General features: G+C 45.7%; 1 protein-coding gene across 2 annotated transcripts; it reads right to left on the reverse strand.

Moving 5' to 3' along the window:
* Positions 1-1,277: 1,277 nt before the first annotated feature.
* LOC121435470 (E3 ubiquitin-protein ligase TRIM31-like) lies at positions 1,278-13,666 on the reverse strand. Of its 2 annotated transcripts, XM_041634833.1 has the most exons (9): positions 13,588-13,666; positions 12,960-13,431; positions 12,441-12,536; positions 10,367-10,597; positions 8,262-8,284; positions 7,248-7,363; positions 5,972-6,046; positions 5,469-5,510; positions 1,278-2,650 (listed from the first exon to the last, which is right to left on the reverse strand). In XM_041634833.1, the coding sequence occupies exons 2-9, from the start codon at positions 13,368-13,370 to the stop codon at positions 2,130-2,132; spliced, it is 1,515 nt and encodes a 504-aa protein (XP_041490767.1). In that variant the 5' UTR covers positions 13,371-13,431; positions 13,588-13,666; the 3' UTR covers positions 1,278-2,129. The 2 variants fall into 2 exon arrangements, with proteins under 2 accessions (XP_041490767.1, XP_041490766.1); XM_041634832.1 differs by lacking the exon at positions 13,588-13,666 and having other exon boundaries at positions 12,960-13,581.
* Positions 13,667-13,994: the final 328 nt, after the last annotated feature.

Consider the following 13,994-nt stretch of genomic DNA (forward strand, 5'->3'; position numbering starts at 1 on the left):
TGATTGCCCAGGTAGTCAGTTGTCTCTGTCATTTGTTGCACATTTTGGATATCTCTCATTTGTTAAGTAATATTTATTCCCTTCTCAGATCTTTGATGGAGTTGAAGATTATTTAATTGTAGTTACTCTCTACATTATTTAGACTCCTTGAGATAGAATGTCTAGCAAAACTTTTGTTCTCAATATTGTTTGTTATATTTATCATTTGTTATTATTGTTTATAGTTATATTTGGTTTAGTTCTGTCTTATTTAGACAAAAGGGGGAGATGTAGGGTTAAGCCAGCCCCTTTAGGGGGCAGGTTTGCCTTGGGCGGGCACGCGGGAGGCGGCTGGTCCCTTTTTCCTGCCTCCTGTGAAACGGCTACGCGGGAACCTCGGTTCTGTAAGTTTATTTAAACATTAAAGTTGTATATATTCTTCAATTTCTGCCTTGCATTTATTTACACCGATACAGTTTGAGACACCAGCCAGGTGATGGTGACACATGCCTTTAATCCCAGCACTCGGGAGGCAGATGCGGGAAGATCTCAAGATCTCCATGAGTTCAAGGCCAGCCTGATCTATAAAGTGAGTTCCAGGACAGGCTCCAAAGCTATACAGAAAAAAATTCCTGTCCTGAAAAACAAAAACAAACAAACAAAAGAAGAAGCAAGTGCTCTCTTCAAGGGCTGTGATTCCAGAACTGTCAGAGTAAATCGGTCCAACAGTCAATAGAGAGAATTCAACATTCTTAATGATCTAAAGTGCCAGTTATCAGCTTACATGTGATAGAGAAAACATCACTGGGATTCATTCAGGATTGTAACTCTGAATCTAAAAATCAGAAAGATGGGACTGGGTGTGTGTAGTTCAGGTACTAGGGTTCATATCTAGCAAGCCCGAAGTCTTGGGTGCCCAGGCCTGTGACCAAGACACTTAGTGGGAGGAAAAAAGTTCAGAAGTTCAAGGTCAACCCCTGCTACATAAAGGGTTCAAGGCCAGGGTGGGCTACAGGAACCCTAGGGAGAATAAGCTAACAAGCATGTCTATGTACATGGGAAATGGAGACCGTGAGATGACCCATCCGTAAGACACTTGCACCAAGTCTATGAGTTAAAAATCTATCCTGGAGCCCATAAGGAAGAAAGGGGAACTGACACGCAAAAGTCATCTTTCAACCTTCCAGGGAGACCATGACACGTGGGTGTACACAAACACACACACACACACACACACACACACACTACAGAAATGTACAATAAATTAAAATTTTAATTGTGAAATGGAGTATGCTTTATGTGTGGTTTCACACTCTCCCCGACTATCAATCTATTCTAGTAGTAACCTGTCTGAGGCTGGAGGTTCAATGGAGGCCAAGGATGGCTATGGATGTGGCCTAAGACAAAATTAGAAATTAAATCAACATGAAGAGTGGTTTACAATTTTGTTTTTAATTTGAAGGCAGAGTTGTTGAGGGTGACAACATTGCTTTGAATTTTCAAAAGGTTATAGCCCTGATTGAAGACTGTCCTGTCTACAAACTGGCACAGGACTGGCTGATTCTGCATGTAGCCTCTGGTTCTCAGACTTCAAGAAAGAGCCAGAGCCGGGTGCTCAAGTTCAGAGTCATAGGAACTGCAGGTAATGAAGTAGAGAAAGGGGCAGGCAGGGTGCTGGGCAGCGTCTTGGACTTGCATCTCAAGCAGGGAGTGTCCAGATATTTCCCAATGGGCTGTTGCTGAAGTTTGGCCATTTCTAATCATGTCCTTTTATGAAGTTCAGCAATGAAAAGCCTTATGGTTAGTATTTGGAGATTCCACTGTCTTCTTTACTCACAGAAAGAAGTGTGTGTAGGGTGTTAAAGTGTGGGGGTGTATAGCATGTGTATTGTGTATAGGGTGTGTGGCATGTGTGGGGTGTGTATTGTGTGTAGGGTGTGTGGGGTGTGTAGGGTGTGCAGTGTGTGTAGGGTGTATATGGTGTATACGTTGTATGGGATGTGTTGTGTGTGTAGAGTGTGTAGGGTGTGTAGGGTGTGTGGGGTGTGTAGTGTGCCCAAGCAGGGCCAAGCTTCTTTCTGCCACTTGCATCTCATTCGATCATGAGGGATGGGTGGGGAAGAGACTGAGGGACCCACATGGGTGCATCCCTAGAGGCTCAGGGTGATAGAGCTGCGGGCCTTTAGGAGCCCATAAAGGGGGAAGACCTGTCTGTCAAAGGAAGTTTGGAAGGTGTAGATGTGTTTGCTAGTGATGGCATCATAGAAGACGATATCTCCACGGTCATAATCCACATAGACGCCCACTTTCCTAAGACAGATTGGCAGATTCTCCTGGATACTGCAGTTGGTGATTGGCTGACATCCAGAGGACGAGATCCGCAACGCCCACAAGCAGCATGACTCAGAGTTCTGAATCTGGGACCCCCGAGGCAACTCGGCGACCACACCCACTATGCCAACCCTATCTGGGGGTCCCTGGATTTCCACCTCCCACAACACACGGCCTGAGGAGAGGCCTGGGGAGCCCCTCACACAGTGGAAAGGATAGAATTGTCGAGGTTTTGCTTGCGTATTCAATGTGCCATCGATGACATACAAGCTTGCTTTCTTTAGATCCTGAGAAAAGGTGAGGTTTGGGTCAGCTGAAGTGGAGTCCAGGGTCATAGGTACTGTGGGAAGATAAAGAAGAGTGAAGAGGGATAGTTTCAGGTCAAGTCCTCCAGCACCCTGCTTTTGAGCTTCTCATGATGTAGCTAGAGAAAGAATTTCTCCTTCAAATTCCAGTCCCTGTCTTCAGAGAAGACTCCTACCTGTTTCTTTTTGTTTTCTGAGAAGGGGATCTCATATAAATCAAGGAGGGCTGAAATTTTCTGTGTATCTAAGGACGATCTTGACCTTCTCATCTTTCAAACTGCACCTTCCTAGTGCTGGAATTATAGATATGGGATACCATGTCCATGCTTCCTACACCCCCTCTCCAGTACCTCTCCCCACACTCCATCCCTAGGCCTCAAACTTAGCCCTTAATTTTATGAGGTTCTTTTCTGTGGGTGCGGAGGGAAGCTCCCCTAGTCCACATGATAGTAGAATCATTTCAGGAAGAGGTCTTGAACAAGGTGATAACACCCTGGACAATTTGGATCTTCTAACAATGAAGATATGTCTTCTCCATTTCCACATTGCCTGGTTCTCATATGGCAGACAATTGGAGCTACTATGAGAGATCAAGGTTCAGCCTGATTTTCTAAAGCTGGGGTCACCACTAGCCTGACTTTCTAAAACTGAGTTCCTGAGGCCAGGGGTTGACTCAGCTGACATGGCCTGTGCCCCCAAGCCTGACACCTGATTTCAGTCCAGAAACCCACATGGTGGGAGACTGACTTCCCCACTCATCCTTTGACTCCTGCACATAGGCATGTGTGTGCATGCATGAGTGCACATGATAGCAGGTAATCCCTCAAACACAGGAGGACTGAAGAAGTGGATATTCAGAGACCCCTGATATGCCCCCACTCTCGTATTATGGCTCAGACATTGAATGGCAGTTTATCAAAGCTACAGACTCTTTTTCCATCCTATTCAAAGGCTAGAGCATCAGTGGTCCCAGCTCTGCTAAGATTTAGAAAGTGGGAACATTTTCGCCCCTCATTTGGTGTTGCATCTCAGCCTTTGCTGCAATGCTAGTTCTCCTCTGCTGTGTGTGGGGTTGGGGAGATGGTGGATGTGGAAGTGTGCACTAGAACAACTGGTCAGGGTCACTGGGGTAGGCTAGGGAGATGATCCAAGCAGATCTTACCCCTTTCTGATTCACAGACCTGGCTAAGTTGTATTACTGGGGGCAGAGGGATAGTGACAGTGGCCATAGAGGAAGACAGTGGTAGGAATTTCTAAGGTCTACCGGGGGCATCAGAGTCAAAGCAATTGGAGAAGAGCAGCACTGGGTGAGAATGACCACCATGTGGGCTTGTCTTCTGTTTTGGTGGAGGTGCTCATTGCCAGGCACGGTGGTGCATATACCTCTAATTCCAGCACTTGGGAAGCTGAGACAGGAGAACTACCATGAGTTCAAAGACAGTCTGGGCTACATGAGATTCTGTCTCAAAAGCAAACAAAAAAACAAAGGACTGAGGGAGGTGCCTTGGCTGTGCAGGCATGAGGACATGAGTCGTGATACCCAGCTTCTAAGGATAAAATCTGGGTGTGGCCCTGGCACACCTGTAACCCTGGTGCTGAGTAGCAGGGATGGCTGCATGGGCATGGGCCTCAGTAGCAAGACAGCCCAGACAATCTAGTGAGCTTGAGGTTCAGTGAGAGATCTTGTCCATGAAACTAAGGAAGAGTGTGAAAGAAGATGCCTAAATCTAGCTTACATGAGTACACATATACACACACACAAACACACACACACACACCACAAACTCACATGCATGCATACACACACATGCACACATACCACAAACACACACCACACACATGTACAGATGCACACACATGCACACATACCACAAACACACACCACACACATGCACACACACAAGCACACACCAAACACACACATGCATGCAAGCACGCACCCCCGACACACACATCATACACGTGTGTGCACACACACTCAAACACTAGCCAGAGGAAAAGAAAGAAAGAACTAATAAAAGACAGGCGAGATGGCTTGGCAGGTACAGAAACAGATGCTTGTTGCCTACAGCCAAAACTCACATAAAAAGCTCACATAAGGAGAGAACGGTCTTCACAAAATAGCCTCTCATTCCTGTTGTGCATAAGTATGCACACACAATAATAACCAAGAAAAGAAATATTTTAAAGGGAAAAACCAAAGAGGGTGGGGGAGCAAGAAGGAAAGGGGAATACCCAGGGGTGCGCAGCCCACAACTCTGGGGTTGTCAGTGTGCACAGAGCCCAGCTCACACCTAGCTCCTCCTCCAGGAACATAGGGAAAGGGGCTCAGTTTTGCTCTAGAGCAGTGCTGAATGGAGGTACTGTCCCACAAAGGAGGCCTTAAAGTGGAAGGGGATGAAATAGGGCTGAGCATTAGGTCCTGCTGAGCTGCAGAGGCAGTAGGAGGGGCATAGACCAAGCAGCAGGGTACACCTGCACATTAGGGGTCCCCTGTTGGGGGCTAGGCCTTTCCCAGGAAAGGTATAGCTTGGGAAGCAGAAGAGGGAGATGCCTGGCCCTCACACTAAGAGCACCAATCTCTGGCCCCTGAAGTCTGCACAATTACACAGTCCTTCTCTGTCCCTCCTATGGGAAGCCTTACTCGTCTTTCCAATCTTTTTTGTTCCTGTATTCTCAGGGGAACCGGGAGCAATCATGGTGTTCTGCATGTTAGGTAGCCCTTCCCAGGGTCTGTTCTCTAACTTTCCTCTGCTGTATCAGAGCCATGAATGAACAGAACACTTTGACCTGCACACCTAGAGGACCCTTGCTTCCCTACAGAAAGACCCGTGTGTCAAGCAGGAATCCTACCTGAGCTGAGCAACTCTGACTTATTCTTCTGTAACAGGCGCCCTAAGATTTGAGAGAGAAAACAAATTTACGTTACTAACAAGTGGTTATAAATTAAAAGTCATATTGGGGATGAGCAGCTGATTCTGGCTTTTATCCTAACTACCCTCAAAGCTGAACCAATCAGATGACATCATTACAGGTCTTGTCCCAGTGGATCTCAACTCCTCAGCTCTGCTGGGCTAACCAGGCCTGTTTGGTCAGCTCCAGCTACCGACTGAGCTGCCTCCACCTGAGCCTTGTGCAATGAAGAAATAAATCTATAAATTTCCATTCATTTTGAACATTTCTTAATTAGTGGGGTGTCACTATGATTATCTAAATGTAAAATATTAAAACAATTCTATAAGCTTCTTCTACGTTGGTGTTAACACACACACTGGACCTTCCACCCTTAATCTCCCATTGAAGAGAGATTTTGTATTCTTCACTTTCCCCAAACAGCAGGGTATGCACACACTTACAGTTCTCCTTGTCCTTTTCATCCAGGCTGTTCAGGAATGTGCTTTTATCTTCCTTCCCTTCAGTGTTCAGGTTGTCTGTGAGAACAGAGTGAAGGAGATGGAGAATCCACAGAGGTTAAGCAAGCAACAGGGACCACACAGTAAGGCATTAATTGCTGATGTGGGAAGAGGTGGTACTGGGATTTCTCTCATAGTCTCAGTGGACCAAGAAGGCAGCAAACAGGGAGAGCTGCCTTAGGGTCTCCCTGATGTGGCTCTCCAGTACAGCCCAGTCCAGAACAGAAGTATTAGGAACCACAAGCATAAACCACTGAATTTGGGCTTTTCTAGATGTTATTTTGAAACCCTAAAGGACCAGGGCATGCTGACACTCAGGAAGCTGACACAGCAGGATGACAACTTTTAGTCCACAGGACATAGTGAGTTCCAGTGTCGCTAAAGGAAAGGAAAAGGGAGCTGGAAAGAGGCCTCAGTGGTTAACAGTACCAGGGAATCCAGTCAGATCTCAGTATCCACTGAAGCTCCAGTCCCAGGGCATCTGGCACCCTCTTCTGACCTCCATGGACCCCAGGCATATACACAATACATGCACACAAAACACCCATACAAATAAAAAATAAAACTTTTTAAAAGGAAACGAATACAATGAATTTAAATAATATGTTTTCTTTAGCTCAGAATGTTAAAATATACTGCCATTTCAGCATGTCCAATAAAGGTTGAGAGCTATTTGGGCTCAGCGCTGGGTGCTGGAGACCCAGCTACTCAGAAGATCACTGAAGTCTTCCATAAGAGACTACCCTGGACAATGTTCCTGTTTGCTTTTGTTTTCATTTCTATATTTTATGCTCTATTTTAATATTAAGTCTTTCAGAGTCAATGTGTATTATTTACCTACACTATGTGTGAAAGCTGTATTTTGGTGTCCAGGGGTGGGTACATGTGATAAGTGACAACCAAATTAGGAACATACTTCTAGTCCCATGTTCACCATCTAGTAAACAAGGAAAATTTTTGAGCTCAGAGGTGTTTTGACTCTGGGGATGTAGCTCAGATTGTAGACTGCTTGTCAAGCAAGCCCAAAGTTCCATCCTTAGCACTAAACCTGATACAACACAGCATGAGGAATTTCTGCATAATGGTTCTTTGAAGGTACTCAGCTTTCAGCCTGGGTTCTGAAAGGCTCAGGGGCTGACACTAGAGATGTCAGGAAGTATCTGGGGTGATGTACTGAATCCCAACCAGGTAAGCACAGGGAGTGGCAGTCACATCTTACCTGTTAATTTCTTCAGACTTTCTATGATGGACTCGTGTCTTGCTTTGGCTTCATTGATTTTTTTCTCCAGGTTCATAGGAACTGGGGTTGGGTTGTGAAACTGAAATTCTTTACCCCTGTGAATATATGTTGATCTGAGTGGTAAGTTTAGGGATAGAGTGTGGGCAGGAAGGATCTAGGAGATGGTTCCTGGTGAGGAGGCAGAGTGATAAATACAGTCTAGAGCCAGGGAACTGAGTGTCAGGGAGTGTTGACAGAGGTTTCTGTCCCACCTCGTCCTGTAGCCTTTCAGTTCCAAAGAAATACACAGAGGTCTACATTAATCATAAACTGGTTAGCCTATTAGCTCAGGCTTCTTATCAACTCCTATAAATTACATTAACCCATAATTCTTGTCTGTGTTAGCCACATGGCTTGGTACCTTTTATCAGCGAGACATTCTCATCTTCTTCCTCTGTGTCTGGGTGACAATTGCAGAGTGTGTCTTTCATCTTCCCAGAATTCTCCTGTTCTGGTTGCCCCGCCTCTACTTCCTGCCTGTTTGCCCCGCCTCTACTTCCTGCCTGGCTACTGGCCAAACAGCATTTTATTAAACTACTACAACTGATCAAACTTTGCAGGATATAAGACCATTGTCCCACAGCAATGGGGTTCAGTACAGGAATGCAGGGCTGAATGGGATCAGACCCAAGAAAATATGGAAATGAAGATGGGAGATGGACCAGAGAAGAGAAAAGGGACAGGGAGTAGGAGGTAGAGTAGGAAATCCAGGGTTCACTCTCTTGACCAAGAGGAATATGGGAGGGGAGTGCAGCTGCTCTAAAGCTGGGTGTTGGTGAAAAGAGCTGTGCCCAGCAGACCACATGCTACTGTAGCCAGCTTGGTCTTTTCCACCTGCAGCCTAAAGAGTTTATAGACAAGTTATTGGAGGATGTGAACATATTCAGATATATGTTGAATGTTGTATATATGAGTGAACCAGAAAGCACAGTGTACTTGGGATGCCCATCATACCTGCCCAAGGTGTTTTTGATGTCCTGAAAGAGAAAGAGAGAACAATGTCAGAGCTTGCCTGAGTCATAGGCACTGAGAAGGGGTTCAGACTCAGCTGGAGGCAGAGTGAGAACACCCCAGTTTTCCACCTTCTCTTTCCTCTCTCTGTCTTTCTGTCTCTACTATCTGTCTGTCTCTCTGTCTGTCTTCTGTCTGTCTCTTCCTGTTCTTTTCTATCCCCCCCCATTCCATTCTGAACTGCTACCCCTAAAACTCCTGGTATAGTTGGGATAGTGTTTAAACCTCAGGAGACGCAGAGTGGGGAGAGAAGAAAGAGTGACATTTGGGAGACGGGTGTTGCCTCTGATACAGAACCAGGGAGCTCAACTTGGCAGTGTTAGGACAAAGGTGAAGTGGCTGTCCGTGGTTCTTTAAAGAAAAAACAAAAACAAAACAGAAACCAGGTGTGTTAGTCCTGGCACTTGGGTGTCCTATTATTCTTCCCTCTTGGTTTTGTTTGTTTGTTTTTATCTGAGACAGTTTAATGTATCTCAGGCTGGGCTCGAATTCTCTGTGTAGCCAAGAACAGTCCTGAACTACCGAATCTTCTGTGTCTGACTGTGAGCGCTGAGAGGACAGGAATGCACTAACACCTCAGTCCTTCCCACCAATTAATTTTTACTATTTTAAATCTAAGACAGCGCTCTTAGCCAATGATCCATCTCTCCTGCCCTATTTTTATTGTTTTTAATTTGTGTATATATGTGTGTCTGTGTGGGGGCATGTAAATGAGAATGCAGGTACCCTACAAGGCCAGAGTGATCAGATCTAGGTCGGAAATTACAGAAGGAGGTCAGAGGAAAGCTTGTGGGAATTGGCCCCATTCTTCCACCGTGTGGGTCTTGGGATTGGTGGCAAGCAAGCGCCTTTGCACACTGAGTCTGCGAGATGCTTTAAAGAAGGACATGTGTCCACATTACAATTCTAAACTGTGAGCTGGGTGTAGTGGTCCATGAAAGGGGACGGGTGGGATCAGTAATTCAGTGTTACCCTTGGTCACTTGACCTTTGTCTTAATGCAGCCAGGCTGCCTGGGCTGCATGAGATCCTACCTCAAAGAACAAGATCAAAAAGCTCTAGATTATTTGTGTGGCTCTCTTTCTTTTCCTTCCTTTTTTTTTCTCTCATGTGTGTGTAGTGTGTGTGTGTGTGTGTGTGTGTGTGTGTGCGTGTGCGTGCGTGTGTGTGTGTCCAGGCTGGCCTTGAACACTAGTGGTCGAGGGAAGCCACTTACTCTGGAGTGCTAGAATTTACACAGAGGTGAGAAACCACGCCCAGCTGTTTGAGATAGTGTCTTGATCTTTGTTCATGTTAGCCTTGGACTAGCAACAACCGTCCTGCCTCAGTGTCCTGCGTTATGAGAGAAGCTTTGGTTAGCTCAGTGGTTCTCAGCCTTCCTAATGCTGCAGACCTTTAATACAGCTTCTCATGTTGTGGTGACCTCCAACCACAAAATTATTTCCCTTGCTACATCATAACTGTAAATTTGCTGCTCTTATGAATTGGAATGAAAGTATTCCATATTTTCCGGTGGTCTTCGGTGGTCCCTGTGAAAGGGTTGGTGGATCCCCCAGAGGGATCGAGACTCACAGCTTGAGAGCTGTTGGGTTAGGTGAAACAGGGCGGCAGTTGGTGGATTAGTTCAGGAAGGCAATAAAAAGTAATAAAGAAACCACACCTCATACATGAGGGTTATTAGGAGAAAGGGCGTGGTGGGTGAGCACTGGGCCTTGGGGTAGAACAGCATTAGAGAGGAACAGTACAGTAAGTCAGAGACAATACAAATGGACCCTTTTGGGGAGCAACAGGCATCACTTTAAAACCTGACAAGAGCCTCAGGCAAATCCCCAGAGAAAGAAGAGTATCCGACTTTTATGTCCTTTCAGGGAGTGATAGGAGTTTCGCAAAAATTTCATTTCAAGGGACAAAGGACATGGAGGAGTCAGACACTAGGAGCTGTTGGGCCATGGTATAATACAGATTCTTAAGTATCTTTCAGAAAAAGAGAGAGAGAGAGAGAGAGAGAGAGAGAGAGAGAGAGAGAGAGTCTGTTGCCAATGGACTGACCTCCAGTAGCTCCATCGATGGCGCTTGTAGCCTATTTTTCAGGGACCTTGTGAGGTCTCTGAGGGTGGTCAGCTGTTCGTCTGTGTCAGTGACATACTCTTCTATCTGCTTGACTCCCTCCTGCTCCAGCCAGCTCAGCCTGGACAGGAGGAATCTCTCTTCCTCTTCCAGTCTCTGGCGCACATGTTTAAATTCCTCAAGGATCTTTAGTCTCTCTAGATGTACCTGGGCCTGGAGATAAGGGAAGGGATGCAGAGATGAGGGAGGAATGAGAGAGGATCCTCTAAGCTTCCTTTAAGCCCATCATTCACTTGTTAAATCAATCAACCATCAACCAATTAATCAATTAACTAATTGCAGGCAAAGTCTCCCTATATAGTTCTGGATAGTCAGGAATTCATTCAGAGCAACAGGTTAGTCTTGTATTCCTAGAGAGCAACCTGTGTCTGCCTCCTAAGTGCTGGAATCCAGGGCATGCACCATCTGACACCATTCACTCTTTAGGAGTATGTAAAGACTATTCTGAGACCGGTTAAAAACAGCTTGCTGGAGCTTACCTGTGGGAAAGGGGGAGGGGCAGGAGATCAAAGCTCTTCCTGTGTTCAAGGATTTAGGCTCAATGACTTTTTTTATACCTTCAAGGACATCAGCCAGATGCACAACTAAGAAATCTTAATACTGGGAGTGCAGACAGGAGGTGCAGAAAGCCAAGGCCAGTCTCCATTCAAAGTCAGCCTGGACTACTTGGGCCATGCTCTCAACAAACAAACAACATCACCATAGAAAACCCAGGATAAGGCTGTAGTTCAGTTGACAGGGTGCTTGCTTAGCATGTGTGTGGTCCTGGATTCCATTCTCAGCACTGCATAGTCTGGGAATGCTGTTATAGCCCTGTAATTCCAGTACTGGGGGAAAGACAAAAGGGTCAGATGATGAAGGCTATCCTTTTTCTGTATAACAATTTCTAGTTTGTGCTACATATGATACTGTGTCTAGGAGCTGGAGATATGGCTCAGTAAGGGACTTTGTTGCTCTTGCAAAGGACTCAGATTCAATTCCCAGAGCTCACATGGTTGCTCACAACCATCCTCATTCCAGTTCCAGGGATCCAGTGCCCTCTTCTGATCTCCATGATCTCCATGGGTACCAGACATGCACCTGGTATACATACATACATGGAGGCAAAGCATTCACTCACATAAAATTAAATCTAAAAATAAGTAAATAAAATATTCTTAAAAGTCAATGGGGAAGAACATACACAAATGAAGAAAGAGAGAAGGAAAGAGAGAAGAGAGAAGAGAGAGAGAGAGAGAGAGAGAGAGAGAGAGAGAGAGCTCTTTTCAGTTTAGCTGCCTTCATACTGAATTTCCCATGGATGGAGCTGGAGAGATGATGCAGGGCTTAAGAATGCTTACTGCTCTTCAGAGGACCTGAATTCAGTTCCCAGCACCTATGAAGAGCAGCTCACAATATCTGTACTTCCAGTTCTTCTGGTTTCTGCTAGGATTTGCACACACATGACTTTCACTCACACAGACACATACACATAGATAAAAGTAATGCAGAAACCTTTTTAAAAAGTAAACAATATCAAAATCAGGTGGAGACATTTGGTGGTGTCATAGTCTCTTGTCTTTTCTTACTGTGTGATCAGTCTCTAGTAAAAAGGGGCTTGTGTGAGCCAGTGTGTGTGTGTGTGTGTGTGTGTGTGTTTGTGTGAGCTAGTGTGTGTGTGTGTGTGTGTGTGCCTGTGTGTGTATTTGTGTGTCTGTGTATGTGAGCTAGGTGTGTGTGTGTGTGTGTGTGTGTGTGTGTGTGTGCACGCGCGCGCGTGGTCCTTACAAATCTGCTGTGGGTGGAGGAGCAGAAGCCCTCCTGGTTCACTGGAGCAGCACCCAGGCAGGTAGGTCTGTACAGCTCAGGAGCACGGCTCAGGCACCACACCTTCTGCTCTGCCCTCGCCATCTTGTCAGCAGGACTTTGTTCCAGCCTGGTGTATAAGGAGCGCTCAACATTCTCTCAACAGAGATGCTCAACTTCCTCAGAAGTGTTTAGAGTAAATATTTCTTACCCTGAACACCTGGATTGCTCCTTCACCTTTCTTTTTCTCTTTAATTATTTCCTTGTCCTTTTGCCCCAAATGCTGGAGCTGTGTCTCAATCTGCATCTGTAGAGAGAGGATGCTTCAGTCAAGTTCTGCCTCTAGGGAGACAGGGAAGATATCCCAGGGTACTGATGTCATTATTAGCAGCCCCCCTTCTTTCTCAGGGATCAAACCAATTTTCTCCTTGTATTATGTGATCCTGAGGGTCAAAGTCAAGTCCTCAGACTTGGTGGCAAGTGCCTTTAGTCTCTGAATCATCTCCCCTGCCCCCAAAGTACTATTCTGATTATTATTCTTACCTTGATTACAGATTGGTATTTCCCAGAACCTGGGTCTTTGAGCTCACTGGGCCCAACTGCAAACTGCCAATTCAAGTGTTAAGACTGCAGCAGTCAGTGCCAACCAGATGGAAAAGGCAGCAGCTCCCAGGTCCCCAGGGAGTTCTACTCTGCTGAGCTGGGGACAGAGAAGGAGGCAGGTGCCTACCTTGTAGTGCTGGGCAGCCTCATCTATCACGGTAAGTTCATGGGTTTTGTGGTCCTTGGAGTCACGACACACCAAGCAGAGGAACTCTCCATCCTTCTCACAGAAATAATGGAACTTTTCTTTGTGCTTCCGACATCTTGGCTCTTCTTCTGTTTGGAACTCAGCAGGATCCATAGCCTGGATTTTCTCTGCAATACTAGCCAACAGCTTATTGGGCCTCAACATATTCTTATTCACAGGGAGTTTGCAGAGCGGACATTGGAGGTTTTCTGTAGTTTTCCCAACCTGATTGATGCATTGCAGGCAGAAGTTGTGCCCACAGTCAATGGTGACAGGATCCCGTAGAATTTCTATGCAGATGGGGCAGGTCACATCCTCCATTAGTTTGCTGGCCCGCTTTAGGCTTGCCATGATGGAGCAGCTAGGCTAACTTGATATGTGAAAGCCCAGAAGTCCGAGGCAGGAACTTGTACTGGCAAGAGAAAATGAAACAGGAAGCAGAGGCTAAAGAGCCTCTCAATTGGAAGACTAGAGAAGGACAAATGAAGAGGGGGTAGAGTAAATGAACAGCAGAGAAGAGGAAAACTTATGGGGAATATTGTAAAGAGAAGAAAACAGTCAGTCCTACCTCACCGTCTCTCAAGAACAAACCTACATGTGAGTTCCTGCTTCCTATAACACAGAGCAAGGTTCTCTGGACCTTGAACTAATTATCTTTACAAAGCAGTTGTCTGATAACAGAAGATTCAAGTGTCAAAGTTCACTCTACTACAGGGAGGGAGTGGAGCGGCTAAGTGTCATTTTAGGGAGGTGTGCTAACCCCCTAGATCTCTTACTTCCCCCACCTGTCCTCTGTTTTTTTTTTTTTGTTTTTTTTTTCCCTGTCTCTGAGCCATCCTTTGTTCTGTTTGGCCTAACAGTTTCTTCCTCTGTCTCTGTCCTTCTTAGATCCCCAGCTTGCCTGACCTGTTTCCTTTATCTTGACTAGGAAAGTATCCACTAGTAGCTCAATACTTCACTTCTTAACCCTTCCTC

This window comes from Microtus oregoni, unplaced genomic scaffold (genome assembly GCF_018167655.1).
Source record: "Microtus oregoni isolate MIOR12 unplaced genomic scaffold, Mior012 000046F_ref0000063, whole genome shotgun sequence".
In the NCBI taxonomy this organism is placed as follows: Eukaryota; Metazoa; Chordata; class Mammalia; order Rodentia; family Cricetidae; genus Microtus; species Microtus oregoni.

Excerpts from the sequence above, each read along its gene's own strand:
- LOC121435470 (XM_041634833.1), bottom strand. The coding sequence starts at position 13,370 with ATGGCAAGCCTAAAGCGGGCCAGCAAACTAATGGAGGATGTGACCTGC. Across the intron at positions 7,364-8,261 it reads ATCAAAAACACCTTGGGCAG|GGGTAAAGAATTTCAGTTTC; the intron begins GTATGATGGGCA and ends ATATATTCACAG. Across the intron at positions 6,047-7,247 it reads AAGTCTGAAGAAATTAACAG|ACAACCTGAACACTGAAGGG; the intron begins GTAAGATGTGAC and ends CTGTTCTCACAG.